This window comes from Hevea brasiliensis, chromosome 3, assembly GCF_030052815.1.
Source record: "Hevea brasiliensis isolate MT/VB/25A 57/8 chromosome 3, ASM3005281v1, whole genome shotgun sequence".
Taxonomy (NCBI): domain Eukaryota; kingdom Viridiplantae; phylum Streptophyta; class Magnoliopsida; order Malpighiales; family Euphorbiaceae; genus Hevea; species Hevea brasiliensis.
The window spans coordinates 787,757-815,157 of NC_079495.1; the positions used below are offsets into that span (position 1 = coordinate 787,757).

General features: G+C 32.5%; 3 protein-coding genes and 1 long non-coding RNA gene across 8 annotated transcripts in view; all 4 read right to left on the bottom strand.

Annotated features, from left to right (window-relative positions):
* Positions 1-27,401, bottom strand: part of LOC131178579 (uncharacterized) — a 96,254-nt gene that overhangs the window by 13,961 nt on the left and 54,892 nt on the right. The gene's annotated exons all lie outside the window — the stretch shown is intronic.
* LOC110640338 (peroxidase 21) lies at positions 5,625-7,469 on the bottom strand. The gene is made up of 5 exons (XM_021791607.2): positions 7,349-7,469; positions 7,066-7,214; positions 6,784-6,972; positions 6,230-6,395; positions 5,625-6,149 (listed from the first exon to the last, which is right to left on the bottom strand). The coding sequence occupies exons 1-5, from the start codon at positions 7,434-7,436 to the stop codon at positions 5,743-5,745; spliced, it is 999 nt and encodes a 332-aa protein (XP_021647299.2). The 5' UTR covers positions 7,437-7,469; the 3' UTR covers positions 5,625-5,742.
* LOC110640342 (uncharacterized) lies at positions 11,071-12,201 on the bottom strand. The gene is made up of 2 exons (XM_021791611.2): positions 11,763-12,201; positions 11,071-11,667 (listed from the first exon to the last, which is right to left on the bottom strand). The coding sequence occupies exons 1-2, from the start codon at positions 11,982-11,984 to the stop codon at positions 11,179-11,181; spliced, it is 711 nt and encodes a 236-aa protein (XP_021647303.2). The 5' UTR covers positions 11,985-12,201; the 3' UTR covers positions 11,071-11,178.
* Positions 13,646-25,660, bottom strand: LOC110640347 (probable E3 ubiquitin-protein ligase ZFP1). 5 transcript variants are annotated; one of them, XM_021791621.2, is made up of 9 exons: positions 25,505-25,660; positions 21,056-21,192; positions 17,551-17,831; positions 17,082-17,243; positions 15,282-16,031; positions 14,753-15,165; positions 14,441-14,539; positions 14,198-14,335; positions 13,646-13,992 (listed from the first exon to the last, which is right to left on the bottom strand). In XM_021791621.2, the coding sequence occupies exons 4-9, from the start codon at positions 17,176-17,178 to the stop codon at positions 13,846-13,848; spliced, it is 1,644 nt and encodes a 547-aa protein (XP_021647313.2). In that variant the 5' UTR covers positions 17,179-17,243; positions 17,551-17,831; positions 21,056-21,192; positions 25,505-25,660; the 3' UTR covers positions 13,646-13,845. The 5 variants fall into 5 exon arrangements, with proteins under 5 accessions (XP_021647313.2, XP_021647314.2, XP_021647316.2 ...); XM_021791622.2 differs by lacking the exon at positions 17,551-17,831 and adding an exon at positions 18,960-19,050; XM_021791624.2 differs by lacking the exon at positions 17,551-17,831.

A 27,401-nucleotide genomic window follows, 5' to 3' on the forward strand; every position in this document is an offset into this window, starting at 1 on the left:
ATGATGATGATGATGATAGATTTAGATCCATGTGTTATTTTTACATTTTTAAATTATTAAAAAATAGAATTATATCAATAAGTTTAATTTAATTATGTTAAAGTTACTTTTAAAAAATGAACTTTTAAATTTAAATAATTAAAATCAATTAAAAAATTGTAAAGATTTTATGACCTTTTACGTTAATTACTATTATGTCTTTTTCTTGTAAATGTGTGCAAAATTCAGTTTAAATTAAAAATTGATTAAATAAATTTAATTTAACTTTTTTATTTTTCAATAAATTAGTTCAAATTTTATTTTTAAAAAATTTAATCTATTCAATTTGATTCAATTAAATTTTTTAAAAAAGAAAAATTAATAAAATTAAATTGAATTGAACTAAATAATTTATTTTTAATTATTTATTATTAATTTTTAATTATAATTAAAAATAAAAAAATATATATTTTTATTTGAAATAATTCTAAATCGATAAATTAAATAAAACCAAATGAATTTGATTTAATTGAGTTTAATTTTTCTCTAAATTAACTTATTATAAAATTTTAATTTATTAAATTTTATTTTTCAAATTAAAACCAACTGAATCCGTGGATGTTGAAGTTAGGGGAGAGCATTCGGTCGGTTCGGTTTTGAAACAAACCAAATACCAAAAACTAAAAAATCGAATCGCTTAAAAATGTAAACTAAACCGAACCGATTGCCTAAGGATAATCGAACGGAACCAAACAGAAAAATAACGATTCGATTTCGTTCTGTTGCATCAAACTGAAAATATTAGAATTTTTATTATTTGGGCTGAGCTTATACATCTTGGGCCGGGCTTATGCATATTGGGTCTTGAGATTTATGCATCTTGAACTGAAAAATTATTTGGGCCAGTTTACTTGTAACACCCCTAATTTTAAATTTATTATTTTATAAGTAAATATTAATATTTTATTTTATTTGAATTTTAGAAAATTATTTGAAATTTTTCGGATTTTAGAGATCGAGTTCGATTTTTCAAAAATATAAAACTTTGATGATTTTTAAAAATTAATTTAAAGATCACATGGCAAAACTAAAAATATATTTGGACCCTACGAATTTTTCTGAGTTTTCTAGAAATTTTTCGAAAATTTTGGGTCTCGTTTTCGGTCCCAAGGCAAAGTAAAAAATTTAAAATTTTGTATCTTGAATTGGACCAACCGAATCGAACCAGACCAGATTGGACCGGCCTTTTCTTTTTCTTCTTCTTTCTCCCTCGCGCGCGCCCGACGTCCCACCTTCCCCTACTGTTTTCTCTCTCCTCCCTTCTCCCTAGGTCGCGCCGCCGCCACCCAGCCTTCCCCATCTCGCCGGCGCACCGCCCTAGTGCCTCCCCACAGCCTGAAGACCCACCTGTGCGCGCGCGCTGTTTTGTTCTCCCGGCCAAAATTCGGTCGATCCGGCCACCGATTGAGCCAGGTCTTGTGTCAAACACCATCTACACCTTGAGAGCTCTCCATAGACACCAAGAACACCAAAATCTATCGAGCGGTTTGCCCAATTTTTATCCGGAAAATTTTAGCTCATTTCGACTTTTGGACTAGATTTCTCGCAAACCGTGAATCCCACGAGAAAACCGAGAGTACCAGAGCTCTCCACTCGTCTAGAGCTTCGCGGCAATATAAATTTCAAAATTTTTCGACACCGTTTTTCAGTGGGTCCCATGAAACTTCGTAGTATTTTTACGAGTATTAAATGAGCTTAGAAAATTTTGTAAAAATTATATACTAACCCCCGTGTTGTGGGCTTCGTGTAGGTACCTTCAATTCACTAAAATTCGATGGTTGCCTAGGTCTGTGAATTTCCGGCCAGACAGACCGGCTACTTAAAAAGTCTTGAAATTGGATCAAAATTTTGGCTACCCCGCCGTTGTCAAACGTCTCGAGCGCGTTTCCGAGATCGGAATCGGTATAGGTAAACCTGAACCTCATTTTTTCTTAATTTTCTAGTGCTTGAATGGGATTAAAAATTCATAAAATATTTGTGGTAGCTCAGAAAATTATGATTCTTTTTGCATTAGCTTAGTAATATTGCTAAGGACCGCGGGGCAAAGTTTTAGAATTTTTAGAGCTTATTTGGATAGTTTTTGCAAGGAAGATAAATTATAAGGATTAAATTATAATTTTACATATTGTGATTGATGACTATTTGGATGGGCCCAGGAGGGGCTGTGTGATGTGATTGAGTTGTGGGTGTATGGTTTGTGGATATAGAAGTGTGTTTTAAGCCCTTTTGTAGGTTAGGTAGGTCCTAAGTATAGGAGAGACTCTGCCGAATTTTCGGCACTACTTAGGACATCTTTGGTCTCTTTTTCTTAGTTTGTATTGAGTCAAATTTATTAAATGATTGTAATAAAATTGTCAGGTGAGCCGGGACAACCTTCCTCCTTCGCCCAGTCGCCACAATGACTTCGGTTAAGTCTGTGAGTAAAATATTAATTTTAATTGTAATTTCGATATTATTATATGTTCAAGCATGTCCATGCATCACTTATAAATATGTATCTATGTAGTTAAACACTAGGCACGTTTTATGTTGCATTTATAATTGTTAAAGTGCCATGGATGTTGTTGTGGTAATTTGGAGCAGTGTGCATGAGTTGGCGTGCGTGTGGTGTGGTGTTGGCTATGGACAGGACGGGTAGACACGGCTTGAGATCTTCGCTAGGACCCGATCCTTCGGGGTAGACACGGCTTGAGTTCTTCGCTGGGACCCCGATTTGGTTTATTAAGCGAAAGTCCGACTTGAGTTCTTAGCTGGCACAGGTTGGATTAAGAGGGCTGTATAGGGGATCAGCTTCCATATATGTATTGTTTAACATTATCGGGTGTGTGAGTGCTCTAAATTGCCTTTTTGATGTGATTTGTATGAAAACTATGACGATATTGCATTTCACTTCACAGGGTGCATTAGCTTTAGATAGCTTTAGAGATTATGGTTAAAATTGATATTTTACTCTCTGAGTTGAACGCTCACTCCTGTTCATTATTTTTCCAGGCTACAGGAGGATATTTGTTGTGGTTAACTTGTTTTTCTTCTTAGCAGGTCGTTTATTAATATCTGTATAATTTTATTAACTCCTAGAATTTCTGCATGTGTTAGAAATATTTATTTGATTTGGGTCTGTAATATAATTACCATGTTGGACCTGTAAACTTATTATATGCATGTATGTTAGACTGGATGAGGGAGCTGAGCTCCCATTTATTTTTGTGACATTTGACCATGTGGAGGGTGAGCTAAGCTCCCCAATTGATTATATATTGTGTTTACAGGTCGAGTGAGTCAAAGCCTCCCATTAAAAGGTCTATTTTATGGTCAGACTCTGTCCGATTGAATTCTTGAAATTGAGCCCAAATGGGCCTTAGAGTTAGGTTGAGAAATAGTTATGCTTACTACGGGTCTCGGGGGCTTTAGGCTGGCCTAGGTCTTAGTGCCGGTCCTGCCCATAGATTGGGTCGTGACATTACTATTCGATTTTATCGATTTTAAAAACCGATAAAAAATCAAACCAATAAAAAAATTAAACATATTAAAAATTTCAAACTGAATTGATAGAATTAAAAAATCAAACTAATTGAATCAAAATAACTCAACTCAATTCAATTTTTTAATTCACATAAAAAACTGCACAGGACTAGTTGAAGCTCACCCTTATTTTCCATGCACAAGAGGCAAGCAATCCTTTGAACCCAACAATGGGCAAAGGCCCTGTATGGACTACCCTCAAACGACAGCCACCCAAAGGAGCGTGTTCACACAGGCTTGAATAGCGCGTGTGATCATTTTCTTTTACCGCTGCAGACTGCTATAAAAGAGAGTTTACAAACAGTGGACGGTTTGCACGTGACTTTTGTCCAGAGAAAGAAACGCCGAGGCCACCCCATACACGAGCAGCATTATTATTATTATTATTTCCGTTTTAATTTTTATTAAATAAATATTTTTTATTTTACTCATACAAAAATTAACTTTTAAAATAATATATATATGTGCGCTCATTTGGAGCTGAGATTCACTGTGAACGGAAGTAAGCTCTATCCAAAGTTACTCTGCATGAAATGGTTCCATGTAAGCAGGTGGAATCATGGTGTGTCACACGCGCAGAATCTTTGGCGTGGGTTTGAGAGAGTTTTGATTTATTGTGTATGATTGCTGCGTGGACTATTGCAATTTCTATTTTCTTCTCATCTTCATCCACTTATTAATTATATAATATTAATAAAATATATATATATTTGCATGTGGCGGGGCTCACCGTTTGGTGGACTTGCACGAAACATTTAATCATGGTGATTTGTCCTGCTTTGATCCGACGGCGATGGTGGAAGAGAAGCCGACCCATGCTTGGAAAATAATAGAATCTTTTTCTTTTAATTTACGATTAAGGAACATTTTCATATCAATTTAATTTAATTTTTAAAAAAATGCTTTTTTTTTTTTTATATTGACGTTATATATTTATAGTTTTAAATAATTTTAAAATTTATGAGTGCATTTTTAACGTATGTGTGAAGCAAGGTATTTGATTGGGTAGATTTTATAAATTGCAATGTGGGAGTTGGGAGACTTTTATGTTGATGGGCAATGGGTTAAGGAAAAAAGGCAATGTGTTATTGGGATGCGAGAAGAGAAACAATGATAATGAGTTGGTCTACCCATCGGCCCCTAATTTGACATTTTCTCATTCATCTTTGCTTTAAGAGATTACTTTTCATCAAATGCCTTATCACCACTCATGCCTTTGCTTGTTTTCTAAATTCTCAATTGTTGGGCACTATCTCACCCTCCTTGCAAAATGATGTCACTAAAATTATTTGATTTTCATAATTTAATTATCAGAATTTAAATTCTTACTACCACTAAGTATAATAGTCTAGTGACTAATTTGATTAGATAATTTTGTCTCACTTCGGGTTCGGTGATTATCCCTTCTTATGAGTTGGGTTAAATCGAGAACATCAACCGGTGACTCCAAGTGTAAAGGGGTTATGACCGTCATACCTAAAGAGTCCTTATTTTTATAATTAAAAAATTCTTATTTTTATAATTAAAAAATTCTTATTTTTTAATTAATAATTTAATTAATTAACAAGATTAATAATTAAAACGGGCCTGAATGACCCCCTACTCCCTTTCCATGAAAAGGGCCGAACAAAAAAGTTTGGGCCCATAGGAGAGAGGTGAATTGGGGACAAAAAGGCTGCGTATTATATAACCCAACAGGTAATGGACCTATTGCAATAAAGGCATTTTGTCCAATAATATTACAAGCAGACCTGGTTCGGTTTTGAGTTTACATCGTGATTGACTAGGTTAAAATTGGATTGAAATTGATCATATTTAGCTTTAATCAGAACTATTTTGAGTAGGATCGAAACCAGATTGGATCAATTTTGACTACTTTTGGTTAAGTTTCAAATCAAAACCAAATTTTTTGATCGTCTGATTTATCAACATGAATGAATCAAATTGAACTTAACCAAGAACAAACTGAACCCATGCCAAATTAGAACATGAATGAATCAAATTGAACTTAACCAAGAACAGACTGAATCCATGCCGAATTAGAAGACTGTTGGACTCCATAATTATAATTCCTTCAACTTTCACTTGTTTATTTCACAAATCACTTGATTAATACATGAATGTAACATAAAACTTGGTTTTGTTATTGTTAACCAAGAACATTAATTCTTGAGCAATTTGCTAATTGGCATTCACATAGCGGCAATCCTTTCTAATCTCTCCTTGGTCATCAATAAGAGGATTATTCTCCGATAACAACAGCACAGCTCTAGAAAACTGATTATGGAAGTAGTCATTATCGGCAGCCATTTTTTCCACAAATGGAGACGTAATTGGATCAGAAGCCAATTGTTGATCAACTAAGAGTAATCCCTTGCGGTTCAATACGTTCTTGAAGCACATATTATCCAGAATCATAGGTGTTACTCTGTCATTTCTTGCGTACAGGACTGCCTTTGGGTCTGGGTCTGGAGTTGGGCACCTCCCTTTGAGGTACTCTGCGTATTCAGGGTCCAAACTTGGATCAACCGTAGGGTAGAGTCTTTGTACTAAATTCACACAGTGAACTCTACCAACCGAGTGACCTCCTGAATAAAATATATTAGACCATAATGAATAATAAACCATATATAGTTTTCATTAGTGTTTGATGAAATTGGATTCATACCTAAAAGAGCAACTGTTCCTTCAGCGTCAATGCCAATGGATTGAAAGCGAGAAAGCACTAATGAGATGCTATCGTTGTGATTGGGGAGGAAATCTTCAACCACTGCTGCATAGCTCTCTTTGCTGTCCCTCCTCCCTGTTTTCATTTCTATTCTTGGTCCTCCTAACTATATTATCATCCCCACAGAAATTCCATGTTAATGTTATTTCCATGTTTCTGAATTCTTGAACCAGATATCTTTTCAAAAGGAAAAAACAGATATATTGTTAATTAGCAATGGCCCAGGGCTAGCAGCCATTCACCACAGGATGAATAATACATTCCTCATCTCCACTTTGCAAGGGTAGCTTTAGTGTAATTTACAAGTAATTTGGAGATCATAAACAGTCTTTAACACAAAGGGTGCATAGCCATTTTCAGAATTCATGAGTGTATATTGAGTCGTCTTGATTTAAATATACACAATGGTCAATAGTACATGCAACCGTTATAGTAGACAAGTATTTTGATGTGTGAGTGAAAGAGTTCCATTATTTAGAACTTAGAAGGCGTACCATGGCGATACCATCTCTAGCAGAAAGGGCAACAATATCAGCACAAGATACAGTCAGAGGGCATTCAGCTTCAAGGGCATCTTTGATTGTGTTTACGTACTTGAAATTTCTCATTCCAAAGCTCCTTTGTGATGCTTTCTCCGATTCAATTCCTTTCACCGTCTCCAACAACAGCGATGCATCACATGACTGATCATGCATGAATCCACATCCACAATTAATAAGGTAATTAACTAACTCTCAAAGGTACTTAACAATTAATCAACCAAATATATTATATACCTTCACCGCACAATCATGAAAGAGATTCCTAACCCAGGAAACTGCTGTATTTCCATGTTTCTTGTAAAGATTGGTGACTTGCTCTTTGATGATCTCTTCGGCTCTTGGGCAACTCTGTGCATAGAAGTTTAATTGGAGTTCACTTTTACCTGAACTCAACAATCAACAAATATACCTCTCTTTTAGTATCATAATAATATGAGAAATGCTATATATCATTGATTTATGCATTATCTGCTATCGACGTTAGCATTTCTTATATAAATATATAAAATAACATTACCGGGATAAATCTGAAACAGTAACGGAAATAACAGAAAGAAGAGGAGGGTTGAAGTGCCAAATTGCGTAGTGTTGGTGGGCAAAGCCATCTCTGTTTTGGCTTGTTTGATTTAAGAGTAAAGGGTGGGAGTGAGGGAGAGTTCTCATCTCTTTATATACAAGTGCAAAGAGGAAATTGAAGGCTCTCAGCCTCTCCACTGCGCCACTTTCGTTGACCTTTCGGCTGTTTGGCTCTCGCGCATGGAAGTTGGGACCCCACGCACTGTACTTGGTTTTTGTAGTTAATTTGATTTCCACTCAAACTCAAACTCAAAACTCCAGTTCAAACTCTAATATTTTTAATATAAAATATAATTTTAATATATATTTAATTTGAAAATACTAAAATTTAATTTTTTATAAAAAAATGTTAAAAATCTTTTATATAAAGAGAGTTAAAGATTTAAAAATTATTAATTAAAATTTAACATTTTTATTCATCATTAATTAACGCAGTACAATTAAAAAGAATTTATTTAAAAATATAAAATACTTTAAACATAAAAATACAAATGTTTTGATTTTCATTTTAACTTATTTTTTTATTATTTTTTAATTATTAATGTATATAAAATATTTAACATTTAAAAAATAAGAATATTTAAATTTATTTTTTATTAAATAAAGCCTAATTGTAACTTATCTTATTATTTTAACTTATCTCACCAAAAGATTTGCCCACGGAAGTTTTTTTATAAGAATAAATAAAATATACATATCTTATAAAATTTAAGAGAACAAATAATATTATTTATTGTCAATAAATTTCAAATTAATTAAGATAATTAAATTTATAAAAGCCAAAATATATATTAAATAATAATCTTATCCAATTCTTTTTTTTATTAAAAAGTCAAATATCTAATCAAATATCTAATTATTTAAATTTCATCATTGAAGGAAAATATTCTTATTAATGGGTTGTCAATTATATATTTTTTTTAAATTCTAATAGAAGATTCAATTTAAAATTTTACAGCTTTCAAATAGCAAAATTCAATCTAAATAATTTATATTCACTAATAATTAATACTTGGCACAACTAAAAAAATGATTTTATTTAAAAAATACAAAATATTTGGATAAAAAAATAAATATTTAAAATTTCATTTTAACTCATTTGTTTAAATTTTTAGTATAAATATTTAAAATTTCATTTTAAAAGTTTTGTTAGTTAAGGATAAAGTTTAAAATTTAATTTTTAACATATTTTTTTAATATAAAGGAATTTTTTTTTAATAGTGAAGTCATAGATTAAAAGCTTTAACTCAAAAGATAATTCTCCTAACCAAAATAAAAAGACCTCAAATCAGATTATACTTGAAGGAGGTTCTTTAGCAGTGATATAAGCAATATTTAATAACTCTAAAACTGAATTATGATTAAATTAATGAAATTTTTTTTAAAAAAAATTGAAATTTAATAATAATAATAAAATAATTCTAGAAGAAGTAATTTGCTTGTGGGTTTGATTTGACTTTCTTGGAACTTGTTTGGTGGGTCTTCATTATAAAATATATAAGAAGTGATTAGTCAAGTGATTGTGATTGTCAAATAATGTAATTTGTGGTACATAATGAATCAAACCTACCAAGAGGATGAGAGAAATTGTTATGATTAACATAATAGCTCATATGTCCAATGTCTATTTTGTAATGTAGGAGTCCATGTTTAAATTTGACAACCTCTAGTTTCCAAAACTATATATTGAGCCTCCTAATAGAAAAAAAAAAAAAAAAAAACAACATATGTGAAAATTACTTATAGCCATCCAAAGCCTTTCAAAAAGAAATATCAGTCCATGCTTAGTCTAGTGGTTAAGACATCGCTCACCCTAAATAATGTCTTTGGTTTGACCCCCTCTACAACAAAATGTCAATTTAAGGCTTTGAAATGCAAAACGCAATAAAAAAAAAAAGAAGCATTTAAAAAAGAAATAATAAGTTGTGATTAGAACATTAAAAAAAATTAAAAACATTTGATTAAGGTTGATAAGTAAATATTAACCTCTAAATGTGGAGTTCCATGTCAAATGGCATCTCATATTTGATGAAATATGGATGGAATTAATTATTATCCTGTAGAAAACACTACTCAATCACAAAGGATATTATATTGTCTTTTGTGTGTGGGTGAGGGATCAATTTTAATGTGATGTAGATGCCACAAACATTAACATTAATGGGGGAGTACTCAAATTTAAATTTATCAAGTGAGTTATATACTTTTAGTTATTGAATTAAGCAAAGTTAGACTTAAATGGTGGAATTATATATTTATATAATTTTGCTTAAAATTAATGACTTCTTTGTGAAAAATAATCATGATGTACATTTACTTATAAAAAGGATTATTTATTTTATTAATTAATATGGAAAGGCAAGGCCAAGCCCATTGTATATTTCTATTTCGACAGGAAGCCTACAGTTGCGAAGTGTAGGAAACGCATTTTAAGGTCCATAGTCCATAGTTTGACGCTAATAAATGGGCCTATTGCCCAATTGGCCCACTCATATTTTGGCCCACTCACATTTTGAATTTTAAAGTGAACTTGCATGGAGTCATTCCAGATCGCGAGTTGATTCCAGTTACTTATATTAATTTATAAATTATAGATTATTTTAAATTAAAATATTAATTTTTGATCACTTGAATAAAACTTAAATGAATTAATTTTGAGTTGAATCATTTCAAAATTGATATAAATTGAATGAGATGTATGTTACTTCAATTTAGATAAAATCGAATTAAGTTGATAAATTAAATTAATTTTTAAAAACAACTTTCAAATTAATGAATTTAATTATCTCATTATCAAAACATCTCACTCCTAATATATAGAATATAAGAAATCAATCAAGCTTATGGGACACTGCTACTGTAAATCATGACAAGTCTCTAAAGTTGTCTCAGGTCCAGCATTCTACTTATTAAAAATGTCCAATGAATAAACAAGCCAAGGTAACAGTGCAAAGACAAGAAAAATGATTCTATGACACTTCTCATAACATTTATAAACTATTATCATCACATGCAAAACAAACAAATTACATTTCATACGATTAATGCATATACTTTATAGGGACAAAAATTACACCAAGGCATGGAGAGGTCGAACTCTTGGATGATGCTAATTAAACCTATCTTCTTATCATTCTTTGTATTAACCTCATCAAGCAAGGTAGGACACACCCTTTTTCTTTTCTTATTATGACCACATTAATTATAGTAATTAAGTTGTGTGTGAGTCTCATTATAAGATTAACATCTTAGTTGGGAGGAAGTTTTTTGAAATAAAAGGATAAGTTTTTTAAAGTTTCTTGTTCGTTTGAGAGGAGGGTATTTTAAAGAAAGTAGACTTTCCAGAGGTTTTAAAATCTTTAAAATGCTCACTTTTTCAACCCACTAAATTGGATAGCTGTGAGGTTTTGCGGTTACCTTTCATTATCTTACCTTAGCTTGCTTTAGTTTATAAAACCTTTTCTCATTCCATCCAAACACATTGTGTGAATACTTTTCATAGAAGTTTAATAACATTCACAGATTAACCAAAAGCAAACAGAAGTACATTTTCACCGTGTGTGTGTATATATATATATATATATATATATGTATATACCGCTCCTTATATATCACAGGCTTTTTTTTTTTTTTTTGGTTTAACAGCTGCGGCTGAAGGTGGACTAAAATCTGTAATCGATTTTTGGCATTTCATCTTTCTTTATCAGCAAACAGCAATTGTTTAGTAGAATGGAGAGTATATATCTTCTACCATATGGATCTCCTAGACTCTCAAGGTTCTTGTTGAATAACAGATGCAACAGTTCTAGCCCAGAACTTGAGGTGTTTTTTCATATCAGCAGCTGCAGATACTCTTGGCAACCTTAGGTTTAATAGTGGTGAATCGGGTCTTTTTATTAGCCAAGCCTCTGACAAGTATGGCCTAATTATCCCTTCCGCTTCTTCTTGCTTTTCTGTGTGTATATCATCATCTTCAGGTACTTTGCTGTTAAAGAGTTTGTTGTTGTGTTTATTTTTGTATAATCCTAATCTCACCAAACCAGGGACTACACTTATCATTCTTGGGCTTATGTGTTCTTTCTTGAATATAAAGCCAAGATCCATAAACCCTTTCACTTCTTCCAGTTCCAGCTCCCCCAAGCTCCTGCAGCTCATGAATTTCTGTAGTTTCCTAAGATTATTCAATCTTGTTGGCCTTTCTTTCTGATCAACAATAACCTTACCTTCTTCTTCTTCTTCTTCTTGTTTATGATTGTTTAACTAGGCAAAAACAAGAAACCTGCAATTACTTAAAACAGACGCAAAAATCCTAAATACATAGTTAAAAGAAGTACTAACTAATAGCTTTTCGTTACCTCTAGAGTGATTGAAGGTTCCTCTATTTCTTCATCAGGAGAAGTTGCTAAAGAGAGGCTAGATGCTAAGTGTACAAGAGATTCTGTGATGAGTGGGGTTTGTTGTTTAAGGGTTTTAGGGAATAGTACAGTAGAGGACTCTGACTCTGAGAAGAGAATGATCTGGTGAAACCAAAGACGGTCCATGACTCCTAAGAGACACAAGGAACAGAGATCAGCCATGGAGAGAGAGAGAGAGAGAGAGAGAGAGAGAGGCTACAAGGTGCAAGAAAATCTAAAGTAGTGATAGAAAATATAAATCAATAGGTTGTGGTGGCAGCGAGAGAAGAATAAAGGAATGCGGAAAGCAAGTAGTGGTGGAACCAAAATGGACAGCGTGGAGAAGGAGAGATGACATGGATTCCCCTCGCTCTATGGCTAATTATTAGATACACAGAGCATTAAAAAATAGTGATTTCTCTCACAGAAAAGTAGATTTCTTTATAATATAAAGAGTAAATTTCACATGATTATGAGAGATAATACATATTTACTTAGTACATATAATAATTTCTCATATTTACTTAGTATATATAATAATTTCTCATACTCCACATCTTTTTCCACAAGCTATATGTGAATTCTGTCTCTATATATATATATCTAATCAGTGATCATGTGATGCCAAGATTATGGGACCTCTCAGAGTTACTCAATTCATGATAAGTGGTGGGCTCTATGACTTATTCTTATCTTAAGAAGTGGATTGTGACTTTGGTCTCATCTTGTTTAGCTTATTGTTTTCTGAACAATTCTTTCATACGCTTACAGTCATTATTGGATTGAGTTATCTTGTAATATATACACAGCAGAAAACTTTTCCTCAATTTTTGCCCTTCTGATTTATACATTATCATGTCCAATTAATAGGAGTCATCGTGACTGCTTGATATTCATCTATCTCCTAGATGAAGCTCCATTTGGCAGACAGTGTCTACAGAATGTAAAGATTTTCTTGTTTCTTCTTTCCCTCAGTTCTTCATGCCATTGCTTCATGATTTGAGCCACTTGCTCTTCTAATGCCTTGCTTTGAATATATTCTGACCCATCTATCAACACAGTAAAATCAAGAAGAAGAAGAAATTTAATTGTACATAGGTGGGTGACCCAAACATTGAAATAGAGGAGGCTCTGATATCATATTATATATAAAAAAAAAATCAAATCTCACATAACTCTAAAAATTAATAAAGAAAAGAGGTTTGTGAAAATTTTATATTGAATATAAATTCCTTATGCCAAATCAATATGATAACAATATTAACAATAATCTGATGCTACCACAACCTTAAAATTTTATCCAAAAATCATTGCATGTATTTTTTAAAAATTGAAAATTATTGTTTAATTTAAAAAATTTATAATGTGACCGAAATAAAATATTTTCTAAGATTTATAACGGTAATAGATGGATCGAGTAGATAACTTATTATGGTAAATTATGAAATTTGAGTAAATCCACATAAATTAGAATTTAAATAACTTAAAATGATTGTTGCTTTTCTTTCTGGAATTTTTTATGGGCCAGTGAATGCACATTTTATGATTAAACCACGTAAATGTTGGAAAGTTATACTTAACGCTAGGACATAGACAAAGGTTTATCGTGTTTGTTATTGTTTTAGTTTAATTTATTTTTCATAAGAAAACATGTGTTTATTTTTTTTTAAATCATTTAATAAACCAAAAATATTTTTCTTTTAAAAATCATACTATAACGCACTAATAGTAACTCTTCAGTTGTTTGAGTCTCATTTCTCTTTGTAAAAACTTAAAAAAAAAATAAAAATAAAAAACTACGATTAAAGATGGATGAATCATATTAAGGAAATTAACCCAAAAAATGACAGCCAATTACCGAGACCTCCACATAATTTGAGATGGGAGCCTCCAACAAATTGATTGACATTGACTAGCATTTATCTACAATATTCCCCAGAAAAATCAGTTCATCTGTTTCTTTCTTTGACAAATTCCTATATACAACAATGATAAATAGTTTCCTTTAAAAAAAATATATATAATTTTTGATAAAATAATTAACTTATTCCTTCATGTTATCGGCCACAGCAGGAGCTTTGCAGATTGGACACAAGTTCTTCATTGACAGCCATTTCTTGATGCAGTTCACATGGTAATCATGACCACAAATTTTCAACGACCCAACATCATCCATATCTTCGTACTCTTCCTGCCAATTACAACATGCATTCTTAAAATTAGAAAAAATATAAGTCCAGTGACGGCCAAAATCACAAGATTCTTTAGGCACAAGCACAACAGATGTGGTGGCGATGATCCTAGACGCTACCAGTCAATTCTGTGCAACAGAAGCTGAGCCCTCCTATAATTGGAATACAACCTACATCCATGCTTATACCAGATAAAATTCTTACCAAGCAAATCACACAATTTCCTTCATCCTGGCCTTGGCCTGAAGAACAATATACCGTTTCTGTCAAACACTTGGATATCAGATCTTCAGACAAACCTGTGCTTACATGCCCAATCCTTTCACCCAGTGCAAGTAGTTCCTGCTTGGTCCAATCATTCAAAAACTGTTTAGGATTTAATAATAACAGGGAGAAAGAGGCAGCAGATTTTTTTTTTTTAATAAAAAAAAAAGAAGGCGCAATAACCTCATAGCTCATGTTTTCAATGTCTAGCCTCATATCCCTATGCTGATCAAACATATTTCTGGACCCATTAAAGGCTGAGCGATCCACAACCATAAAACCCTGTGAAAAGTTAGTAAAGTCCATCACTTAGAAACAACTGAACAATAAAAAAATCAGACATTAAAGATTTGGGGGATCATTGCACAGGTAAAGACACTGCAACAATCAGAATCTCAGTAATCTAGCATGTTATTAAGGAAGAAATTGCTCTCAATAGAAACAGAAAAGCCCTCTCCCAATGTACAGTAAGCAAAATCATTTTGGAAATTGTACCTCAGTTGAAAATCGATCATGAAGACCTGGCTCATTGAACAGTGATCGGTATCTATCATAAGAATTCCTTGATCTCCCATTCCTATCACTATTACGCCAAGGTATAGCGGATGATAGCCTAGGTTGTCTGGAGGAGAAATTTTCGGCACCCAATGACATGCCATCATCAAGAGGTGCCACATGCCCCAAGTGCAAACTGCTGGAGGAAGCCCTGAAAGTTGGACTAGGTCTCTGAGAATAGCTACTGCGAATGCCTCTAACAGAATGTGCTGATGCACTATGGAAACTTTGAGGAACAACAGGGTTTCCACTTGAAATGAAATCATGGTGAAATCCTCTAACATCTGCAGAAGTATTAGTTATGCTGCTTCCAACAAGGAAGTGGTTTGTCTCGTGATTATAACCATTAGCATCTGCAACACAACAAGGAAGTGGTTTGTCTCGTGATTATAATTGCAACAGACAGACAAGAATCCCATAGTAATAACGGAATTCAAATGTTCCATGAAATAATATATCCCACACTAACCAGAAACTAGCATCCTTCCAGAAGCAGGAGACATTCTGGTATGGCTCCAGTCATGTGTCATACCACTGGAACTTTGACCTGAGAAATCCACCGAGCTAGAATGGTCAAAGGGGTGGCTTGCAGGATAAGAAATGTGGGAAGAATTGCTAGATAAATGGGTCCTAGCCAGGTTGGTTTCCAGATCAAGTGCAGGCCTGCTTCTCACATTCCTGATAGAACCATCGGGCCTAATTGAGAGGTTGCCTTGATTGCCAGGGGCCATATTAATGCATTCCCAGGCCATGTATTGAGGATCTACACTTGGTTTTTCTGGCCACAACTCCGAAGACACAGGGGGATCTGAGGAACTGCCAGCACCATAGTATCTGCTTGTACTGCCCCCTTCAGATGCAGAAGGGACTCCAGGGCTTTTTCGCTTGTGGGGCCCTCTTCCGTTGCCCATGGTAAGGTCAACAAGGCCACCCTCAACACTATGAAATGTCTGTCTGTCATAATTGGAAGAAGATGCATGGCATGCGTGATTTTCTGGAGCTGCACAAAAGGTTCCAATTGTTGATGAATGCAGGAAAGGATCATGAGACGGGCCTGAAGCATCTGGTTGATAATGTGATACTTCAATACTGTGGTTGGAGGAAATATATGCATTTGTCATTGGTGCAGGGTTCCACTGAGAAGCAAAATGCACTCCATCAACAGACATATTTTCTGCAGGATAAAAGAAAGCACCATTCTCTACAGGACTGGCCCTAGCTGCAACACAAATCCATGAAAAGTGAAGTTAGTCAAACTATCAAGAGTATAAATACAAATCTAGCTACAACCCTATCAGAACCATTTAATGCCCTTTATTAGTTTTAAGGAACTATAACAAGTAATTAAAACAGCTCAGAGTTTCACAAGTTCAGTTCTTCTTGTGCTTCAATTGTTTTGCCCTATTGCTGCAAAAAACCTTTTAAACAGTGGCGGTGGCAGAGTCAGAAACTTTAGTTAGTGGGGTCAATTTCATTTAAACTTCAATAATTTGTGGTAGATTTAAGGGTTTTTTTTTAATAAGAAATTCATCCATTACTTAAAAAATAAACTATGTTACATAATTAAATTCAATTCTTACAAATAAATAAATAAATAGATGCAATTATATTAGGATAATATCAAACTAAAATGGTTGAAACAAAATAAAACTTTTGATATATATTAAATTGACATCAAACTAAATGAATTGAAATAACTTTTACACGATTAATTTATTAAAATTTATGCTAATTAAGTGGAGAAAACAAAGTAATATCTATAAAATGAAGAGGAATTTTAATCATTTACCCAAATTACAAACTGCACAACAATTTTTATTTTTGTAGCTTTCTGGACATGCTCTAGTAAAAGCTTTTTGGACACTTTTTTCTTTGAAATTTTTATTCTCCATATTAGTTTTATGTACAATCATTTTGTGGGGTCAAAATAGGTTAACACATATAGTACATATGGAAAAAAAAAGTTTAGTGGGGTCATTTGACTCCACTTCATAATATGAGGCGCCGCCACTGCTTGTAGAGCTTAGAAAAATAACAGAATTGATGAAGCATGCACAGCCTTCAAAATATTGATATCACAAAAAATATAGACCATAATACCACAAAAGCAAACCAGGTCATGCCTAGCCATATTCTCTTGGCAAATCTGATCAGTTAAAATCCATGCTAGCAAGAAGACATCTGGACCATTCTACTTCATATTTATTCATGAATTTTTTTTCCCTTAAAATAAAAATTTGCAAGAAGAGAAATTTTGAAGGAGCAATACCCAAATTTGCATAAGGTTGCTCTATATGCATATGATTCCAATTCTGATCCTGTTCACTCTCGAACATTTGGGATGTGCTGAATTGTCTATGTCCCATAACAATATTCCTTCAAAGTTAAAATGAATTATGTACTGTAGTAAAATCAAGGAGAAAGCCACAATCTGCATCAAGGAAAAGCAACTCATTGATCAAAAGTGATGGCATGGATACTCCTTTAAGTAAACAGAAAGTGAAACAACATCAGCAGGATTATATATATATATCTGTGTGTGTGTGTGTGTATTATTTCATCAAATTTGAGCAGAGTCACATTCATCATCATAAATTCTCTACTCTAGATGCTGAATGGACTATTTTCACCGACATGATTGTGCATGTATTTATGTAAACTGATTATGAAAGCAATCATATTTATTTATGGTCTTAATACAGATTTTATTGATAATTCAACAAATGTTTACCACTCACCATTAGCTATTCAAATTAGGGGTACATTGAATTTGGATTTTAGGAGGTCAAGACACCAACATTGTGAATCGATTCATGCCCTTACTCTTGCAAATGAAAGAAGGTTATCAACAGCAACATGTTTGCGTAAGATGAAGTGGATAACAATAAAGGCAGCTTCTCAAACTGAAAATAATTGACGGTGAACGGATAGAGACATTCGTATGGGCAAACTCATTGAATTTCCAATTTACGACTTTAAGAAGATAGATTGTTTTGATCCTATCATCTCCAACAACTCACTGAACCCAGAAAGTATTAAATAGGAAACGTGTAAGAAATAACAACCAAGAAAAGTATTTCTGTCTATCGGAAAGGACACTCAAAATGTCCTCATGGATGATAAGTGAGAAAGATACACTACAAAACAAAGAGATCCAACTTTGGTAAAAGAAGAGATAAATGATCATACATCTTAAAAGCATGTGAAAATATTTTGGTACCTATTGCATAAGTCAATGGACTTAAATCACTAACACTGCAAGGCATAATCTCACCAACCACTATACTGCTGCAAATGCTATTAGAAAGGATCATAGGAAGCATCTCTTAAAAGCCAAATGTGAGATATAAAGCTAAGAAATGATTAAAACATTCCTATAAAACCATTAGCAATCTCCCTCTTAGCCACCAACTTTCGAGAATCAATATAATAATCACTGAAATGATTAACATAAGAGGGAAAAAGTAAATTTAACAGAAAAAATGTCTTACAACATAAAATGAAATGAAAGAGAAAAGTTAGCGGGAGAATACCCTTGCAAGTATGACATACAATTCATACTAGTCAAGCAATAGGAAAGAGATCCCAGTTTCATAATTTTAACCAATTGAAGAAGCTGAGATATTACTTGTAGAAATTATTTGGGAGAAAACTGTTGTTGATTTTCGATAGATTTCTACCTCTTCAAAATACCAGGAAAATCAGAATTCTGAAACATAATGACAACAGTAAAAGAAACATATGCATTTGAGTACTATCATGTGAAAAAGACGCCTACTGAGATGGTAGTCTCAAAGACATCTTGGACAGGAACATAAGACAATTTAAAGTTAAAACAGAAACATTGTAGATGTATTTCATGTTCGCCTAATTTCATGGTACATTAGGATTGCAAGGATATGCGGACAAGTCTAAAACAAATTGAGTAAAAGTGTGATGAAAAGGAAAAGATATAATGGAAACTAAAACCCCCAAGTGCTTTCTCACTAATTGTGGGAGAAGAGATAATAACTGAATAATCAACACATGCATAAGGACTCAAGAGGGCATTAGGAAGAAGAGAAAATAAGGAGAGGACATAGTGATAGAGAAACCCAACTTTCTCATTTTTTGAAAGTAAAAGGAAATGAATCTTTCATTTCTTTACCTTCAACATCTGAGCCAAGCCAATGCCTAGTAGTTTGTTTTACTTCAATCACCATCTTCTTCTTGCATTTCACATCAATGATAAAAAAATCCTAAAGGGTTTAATTCCAAATTCGTATTGTTAGAAACCTTATAACTAGATATGAATATTTCTCGCCTAAGATCAAAGAGAATAATTTAGACTTAAGTTTGCCGTCATCACCTGTATTTTGTAAGTTAACTGCACCATAAAAGTTCATTTTGGTAATAAAATGGTTGAATTCTCAGAACAAATAATAGCCAAGAAGTGCAGCTTGTTGAGCACATGAATAATTCACAAATAAACCATTGTAGTTATTCACTAAAAGTTCCAAATGTAGAAATTTTCTACAGAATTTAATTTTTCATTAAAAAAAGGAAGAGAATAAAGTAAAAAATTGATCCATTGACAAAAACAGAAGCACTGCAATATAATTTGTTCAAAATCACTCCTGTGAGAACATCAGTGAGAAAAACAAATAAATAAATAAATAAAACACTTTTAAGCTTCTTATAAAATTCTTTTTTTCAATAGTTCTATCAAGTTCCCACAATATCTCTACTGTAGTAGATTCAAAAATTTCTTCGAGTATTACTCATTGCAAACTTTGGAGTCAAAAACATTACTTTATAAGAGAAGTATTGAATAGAAAAATGCATTACAAAATCAATGCTGGTTACATAAATGGGAAAATCAGAGCAAGGAAGAATGGTGGTAAAAGCACCTAAAAGAGGCAATAAATAAGATATATTATTTTAATGTATAGACAGCCAACCCAAAAAAGGATTAAATTTTTATCCAACAAAACACCATTATAAGCCCACATGTAGTTCCCAATGCTCAAAACATATTCCCGAAATAAACTTGAAGTTGCTTGTCCAGGGTAATTGTAAGTTTACACGTTAAGATGAAATCTTCCCCCTAATTATATTCAAAATTTTCTCTAAACACTAACATGTAGATGTTCCTTATCTGACAGTATCAGAAATTTTCACCAATTTAGTTTTTATGATACAAAAATCAAGGGATATATGAACCCTGGAAAAGCATATGCCGATCTCTGGAGAAGACACAAGCTTCAGACACATGTTTATAAAGTCTCTTGGAGATGGGTCATAACGATGTCCTAAAATGCAAAGGGGCACTCTCATAAGGCCCAAGTCTCATAATTGTTCCTTAGCACACAGCCGCAAAAAAACCTTGTCACCAGCAGAGTTATTAATGAGCAATCAGTGCTCCTGTCAAGAAAGTCCAATGCACTCCATCTAGGAAGTGAAATTTGTGAGCATTGGAATTTGATTCTATCATGAGATGTTACATGCAAGTTTCCCCACCATGCTTTTGACCAGTTCACACCTGAAGGCATGAAGCCTTGAAATTCAGCTATATAAACATTAGCATCTCTGTGCTTTTAATTATTGTTTTCTCTTACTAGTAACGTCACTGTCACCTAATGCTCTGAAACCAATGTGTAACTCACAATGTATCAGCAGGTAACTAATGCAAACCGCAGCACTCATAGCAATCCCAAATTATGCCAACATTCATCACCAGAGAAGCCAAGTCGGTACAACACTAAGGCCACACCATTTCAATTCTTCCCACCAGAAAATTCTAGGATATCAAAATGGAAGCAGCAGATTATCTAGGTAGCATCCCCCAAGCACACATGGTAATGGATACAAAACTTCTGATCAAAACATAATGAAACTCAATATAGCTGCAAATGGTGTACAAACGGTTGACTACCACCCTAACATAACTTTCGAAAACTGACCTTCTTCCCCCACGCTGCACACCAAAAAATATATATAGTTGGAGTATAATTGGCCCCTTCATATTAATGCCACTTCCTAGACTTTCCATGACACACTGTCTAATATATTTGGCATCATTAATCATAATAGGAAAAAATAAGTCTATCAATTCATGAACCTCAACTATAACTGTACAAATTTCTTTCTTATTGCAATAAACAGTATGTCCATCTGTGGAATCAGATGATCCCATAGCAAACATGATTTGCAAACTAATAAGCTCTAAATAATTCCTGAAATTGGAAAAGGAATCTTTAATACCATAATATACTTTTGCTCTCCCAAAATGAGGCAATTTATATAACTGCAATACAGCAGAATGCGCTACTTTATTCTGAAGAGAACACAGGATTTAAATTCAATTCTGTCCTTCAATCGTCCAATCAACCCAAAAGTGCCTGCAACACCATTTGCAATTCAGAATATATGAACAAAAAAAGGCTAAATTTAAGTTACCAGGATCTTCAGCATCCTATATGTGCACAGGTAAAGGGTGGGAAGCCAATTATATGCCACAGAAAATGTCCAAAATAGGAACAAAAATCGGGAGAAGTCAGGAAATGAAGACTTGAAACATAAATGAAACTGTGGCAAGACATTTCAGAAATTCAAGATAAATGAATTATGATGAAAACATAACATTTTCCTAATTCACGTTGACCCACATGACTAGTAGTTAAAATGCTACCAGGAAGTTGGGATAGAACATGCTAGTTATATTTGAATTGTTAGAGAAAGGGGATACTAAGAGAGAGAGAGAGAGAGAGAGCACGTATCATCAAAACTTCTTACATGCCACCATAGACTTTCACATTCATTTATCCTTTCAGTTCAAAATCAAATATGTAACTCTTAAGAAAACAAGTCAAGCCTAACTCACCCCTAAAAGTTAGCTTCTTGGAAGAGGAGCGTCCAAGGCCTTAAAAGGGGCACATTTGGTTTGAGATATTAAAACATCCCCTCACGCACAAAACTGAACATCTAGAGCGTGAAACACTTATGAGAGACCCAACATTGGTTAGAGAGGCTCTAATACCATCTTAAGAAAACAAGTAGGGCCTAACTAAACCCAAAAGTTAGCTCAATGAGGGAGAAATGCCCAAAACTTTATAAGGGGCACATTACCCCTATCCCAAACTAATATGGGATATTGTAATGATAATGAAGAAAATAGGAGCTGTGATAATGTATAGGAGTAAAATATTATAAATAGGGAGCATTGTAACTAATGAGGGTTAACCAAGAATTGAATAATACAAAGCACTTCTCTCTCTCTCTCTCTCTCTCTCTCTCTCTCTCTCTACTTCTTTCTCTCCCTTCCTCATCCCTTCTTTCTCAATATCCTTCCTCTATTGTTATTCCCTTCTCTTTATTCTTATTCTGCAGGTTTGGGTCTTGGAAATTCTGCTACGTAACAGATATTAACAGTGACCAACAGAAAAACCATCAGAACATTAAACCTGCATAATAAAAACAATCTAAACCTAGTTGATCCTAAGATCATCCAACGTAAAACTTGGGCTTAAGTAAGCCACCACAAGCCTCATTCAACAAGTTACTATTTGAAATACAAGAAACTAGTATAAACATTTAGGTGCTGTGTTATGACTAAGCAGTTAGTAAATGATATAAATAGCCCTTTACACTGTAATTGATAGGCATTCATCAAATCAACTCAACTCAACAAAGCCTTTATCCCAAAAATTTGGGGTCGGCTATATGGATTATCTTTTTCCACTCTAAACGATTTTGGGTTAAATCCTCTGAAATGTGTAATGCTTCTAGGTCAATTCATCAAATCAATAATACAACAATTATTTCCTCTCTCTAATTCTTCTCTCTCTCTCTCTCTCTCTCTCTCTCTCTCTCTCTCTCTAATTTTAGTGTTATGGTGTTTTGAGATTCTACTATGTAACAAATTGGTATCAAAGCTCTCAGATCAATGGGCAACATCTATGACAAATTACTCTTTCCAAATACTAGGATCCTTCTATTTTTCTCTCTTCCTCTCTTCTTCCCTCTAATTCTCCTTCTTCTACTATGAGATATTTGCATTCTCTCTATTCTTCTTCTTCTTCTTCTTCTTCTTCTTCTTCTTCTTCTTCCTTCTTCCCTGAGAATTCTTCCCTTCTTCCTTTATTTCTTATTCCCTCTTCTCCAAAATTTCTTCTCTTTCTTCCCTCTATTTCTTCTTCATTCTTTCTTCTTCCCGTTAGTTTTTTTCTTTAATGTACAAACCCTGAAATTAGGGTTTTGCTAGGAATTCGTATTTTCTTCAATTTCTTGAAATCTTCATTCTTCCTGAAAATTTCAGATATTTGTTCTTCATTTTCTTTGTTTCTTGAAGTTCTTGAAAGTCCAGATTATACTGAAACCCTGCCCTTGAAGTTCTTAGGTTTCACTGCATTACTGTCATAATAAAGACTAGGTCTATGGGGTTTAGGTGGTTAGTTCCGAGCTGGTTAGGGTTGCTAAATTGGAAGAAAGAATTAGGATTGTGCAGGAGAATGTGGATGGAACATTTAATTCAATAGAGGAAAGATTTAATGTGGGGAAATTGGATCGATTCTCTGTTTATAGCAATGCAGTCAGGGAGGATTTGAGATCTTTCATGAGTACATTTGCAAAAGAGAAAGGGAATGAGGTCTGCACTGTGAATAAAATGGATCGAGCCTCTGTTGATAACAACGCATTGAGGGAGGATTTGAGATTTTTCATGAATACATTTGTAAAGGAAAAAGGCAAGGTGTTCTCTACTAAGGATATTGGAGTCGAGAGAGAAGAAAGTAGAGGTTTGCTATCAGTTCCAAAGGATCTGCCTAATCCACAAATGAAAGATCAAAGCACTATTGATAATATTGCTGCTGTTGAACTTCTGGGTGCAAAATCCAAAACCCTTGGAGCTGATGAAGACATGATAGATCACCAAGGAAAATTTCAGCAAAAGACAGAGGAAGATACATAGGAATTTCTTGAGGATGATTGTGGAATGTTTTCTCAAATACAAGAAGCAATTGACATTGATTCTAGGATTAAAGATGTTCATGAACAGAATTTGAAAGAAAGAAATTCAGAATCTCCTGTGCATTGTGTTGTTGAAGGAAATCCAAAATTTCTGTCATGGCCTTCAGCATATATTGACCAACCAGAATGAGGTTCTTGTTGCTGGAGTTCAAGAAATGGAGTGGGATGCTATTGAATTACCTTTTCAGTTCATGAAAAATTGCTTGTCACAGGAAAATTTTGCTAGAAAATGCAATTTCTTAGTGCAATGGAGATGAATGAATCTTAGCAATTCGAAAGGACCATGTCTTGTGTATTCCTAATTTCCATGAAGGATAAATGGGAGAGATCAAGAAGGATGAAGAAGAAATTAATATTGAAGGAAGATGCATTTGTAATTCTTAAAGAAGATGAATTTGAAAGATGGAGAAGGCAAAGAAAGAAAGGAAAAAATATGAGGAAAGAAAGTCCAATTTCAGTATATTAGTTTTGAACATTACAATTCATTACATGACTTAATTGTAGCAGGTGGTCTATACTTGCAATATGTTTTTGCTAATTATAGTTCCTTTCTTCATTCTTGAGGACAAGAATGATTTCAAGAGGTGAGGAATGTTATGACTATGCAGTTAGTGAATGATATAAACAGCACCCTTTGTATTGTAATTGATGACATTCAGCAAATCAATAATACAACAATTATTAGCTCTCTCTAATTCTCTCTCTCTCTCTCTCTCTCTCTCTCTCTCTCTCCTTCTAATTCTGGTGTTATGGTGTTCTGAGAATGATATTCCGCTATGTAACATGCTGCCACAACAAAGAACTATGCCATTCACTTATTGTAAGAGCAAAAAAAAATTGATAAGAATAACTCATATTGTTTTCTTTCACTTCCACAAATTTGGTCAGCTTGGAGCACTAAAGACAACACCAAGCAGTTGGTATGCATGAAATACAAGACTTTACTGAGATGTACTTGAATGAATAAAAATTATGTTCAGCAACCCAAAGAGCAAATTATACTCAGTTTAAACTTGACAACCTAAAGTGTCAAATGCATATATTCAAGTACATTATTGAAAAAAAAAAAAGTTTAGTGACACAAGAGATACAAAATGTAGCCTTGCAGGGCTAGCAAGTACATGAGGTCTTTACTCATTGAAACCAGATTTGACACACTGATATATGTTATGTGACACATTTAGTACAGATATATTACAAAGTCTTAACGATCATTACATCTGCAATCATTTACATGAGCTGAACTCAATTAATACAACTTACATGGTAATATTAAACATTCCCATATTAGTAAACAAGAACTAAATACAAAATGCAAAACAATCACATGAACATAATTATACCTCCGGTTAATTTTAGAAAATCCATAATTCCTTAAGCAAATGTCAAATGATAAACAGAGAGGGGAAAAAAGCCAAAAAGCAAGCATCAAAAGCTAGCAGAAACCATTAACTAAACGATCAAAGGCAAAACCAAAAGATGATCAACTAGAAGATTATCAGACCGCAGATAACCAAAATTAAACGATCAAAACATCAAAAGAAAGCCATAACATGATCAACTAGAAGATGATCAGACCGCATATATAATCAAATTTTTAAAAAAAAATTGATGATCAAACCAGCAAACCAGATTAAGAACAAAAATTGCTATACATGTGGCAAATTTATCAAACCGATATGATACCTTGAAAATCCAGCGCCGGAAAGGGAAGAGAGGTTTAGAGAGAAAAAAGAGAGAAGAAAAATAGGCGATGTGATGTTTGTTCTACGCAAGAACGGAGAAGTAAAGCGGTTGGGCGAGAGCGTTTGGCCTTGCTTGAAGATATAAGAGCAGAAAATGGCTGGAATGCCCACCGTTACCGGCTACCGATACAAAACGTATTAACTATTTTATTAATTATTATTAAATAAATTAAATTACTTTATAATAATAATAATATAATTATAAAAAAATATGAAATTTAATTTTTGTATTTATATAACTATAAATAAATATATAATTTAAATTATGAATAGTATATAGTGATTTAATTATTTTAATTTATAAATTATGTAATAGATTGAATTTCACTTTTTCTTTTTCTAGAAAAATTTCAATTACTTAACTATAATAGCTATAAACTCATTTTGAATGAGTTTAATAATTTTTATATTTTAAAATTTGTATACAATAAAAATATTTATTTATACTAAAATTTTATATATTTAATATAACGGTAAGTCTATTTTAATGTGAAAAATGAGTTTATTGTGGATATATTCTTATTATTTTTACTTGTTTATGTTTTGTTTTGTATGTAAGGGTATTTTGGTATTTTTATATGCCAACTTTAAGTATAAAATTAATGCGATGGTTGAGTATGAGTCCAAAATAAATAAATTGAAAGATAATCGTGCTTCGTGCTAATAAGTGAACAATAGTAGTAGTCAATAATATGTTGACACGTGCTTTTTCGACTTATCTTATTTTGGGATGGAATCTATAATGTATTTGCCTTCCCTTTTGTTAGGCACATGTACCATAATGCTTCAAAATAAATATTAAAATATTTTATTAAATAAAAGTATATATTATGGGTAAATAAATCAATAAATAGTGAAATTTTAATTAAAATTTTCATTTTTTTCCATGCTCATTATTAACAGACTTAATTCAGTGAACTAAATATTTATTTATCTACTACTTAAAAAAAAAATTATCATCATAAGCATATTATTATATATTGTTTAAAAGGACACCCAATATGAAAATTTTGGATTAAATTATTTTAAGCAACTTTGGCTTAAAAAAGATTATCCTCAAGACAATTTGCTTGATGAACAAATTCATGGAACCATATTTAGGAAAGGCATAATCTCTATCCTTTTTTTAGTACATATAATTAGAAGTATTCTTAATTTTTTTAAAGTAATTTTAATGATACACGTTCATACATCACTTTGATACATTTTAAATATTTAAATAATTTTGAAAATATTTAATGAAATTAAATATGATTAATATAAAACATGATTTTCATTTTTATCAATAGGATTAATAAGTATTTTTTTAATTGAATATAATGTCAAATAAATGGCAAATTGGGCATGGCATTTGTAATGTTTATTTTAATATTTTTTTTTCTAATAATTTAAGAGTAAAAATTTAAATTTGACTCTTATTAAATAAATTATATGTATTTAATTATTAAATTAAATCAATATAGACGAGTAAATGAAATTTTACCTAAGGAGGGTATGCATATCAAGAAAATGGGTAAAAATTATCAGTATTATTAAACCTGACTCAGATGTTGATCCGACAAAAGAATCGAGTAAATGGGTTAGTAGTTCAATAAGTGAATCATTAAAAAATTAATTAAATATATAAAATTTAACTAAACATTAATTAAATACAATGACTGTTAATGTAAATAAATAAATATTGTTAATTAAATTTTAATTATTTAAATGAAACTTTAACATTTATTAAGTTATATTTAATAAATTTTAATATGTTTTCAAATTTTATATAAAAAGCATTCAAGTAATATAATGCATAAAAATTTATATAAATATATATTTTTTTAATATTTATAAAA

Bases quoted from the DNA above. Each gene is read 5' to 3' on its own strand.
- LOC110640338 (XM_021791607.2), bottom strand. From the start codon at position 7,436: ATGGCTTTGCCCACCAACACTACGCAATTTGGCACTTCAACCCTCCTC. The intron at 7,215-7,348 runs GTAATGTTATTT...TGTTGAGTTCAG, and splicing joins ACTGTTTCAGATTTATCCCG to GTAAAAGTGAACTCCAATTA. The intron at 6,973-7,065 runs GTATATAATATA...ATGCATGATCAG, and splicing joins TTCATGATTGTGCGGTGAAG to TCATGTGATGCATCGCTGTT.
- LOC110640342 (XM_021791611.2), bottom strand. From the start codon at position 11,984: ATGGCTGATCTCTGTTCCTTGTGTCTCTTAGGAGTCATGGACCGTCTT. The intron at 11,668-11,762 runs GTAACGAAAAGC...GTTTTTGCCTAG, and splicing joins AACCTTCAATCACTCTAGAG to TTAAACAATCATAAACAAGA.
- LOC110640347 (XM_021791624.2), bottom strand. From the start codon at position 17,178: ATGGGACATAGACAATTCAGCACATCCCAAATGTTCGAGAGTGAACAG. The intron at 16,032-17,081 runs GTATTGCTCCTT...TTTGTGTTGCAG, and splicing joins GCAACCTTATGCAAATTTGG to CTAGGGCCAGTCCTGTAGAG. The intron at 14,540-14,752 runs GTACAATTTCCA...AACTTTTCACAG, and splicing joins ATGATCGATTTTCAACTGAG to GGTTTTATGGTTGTGGATCG.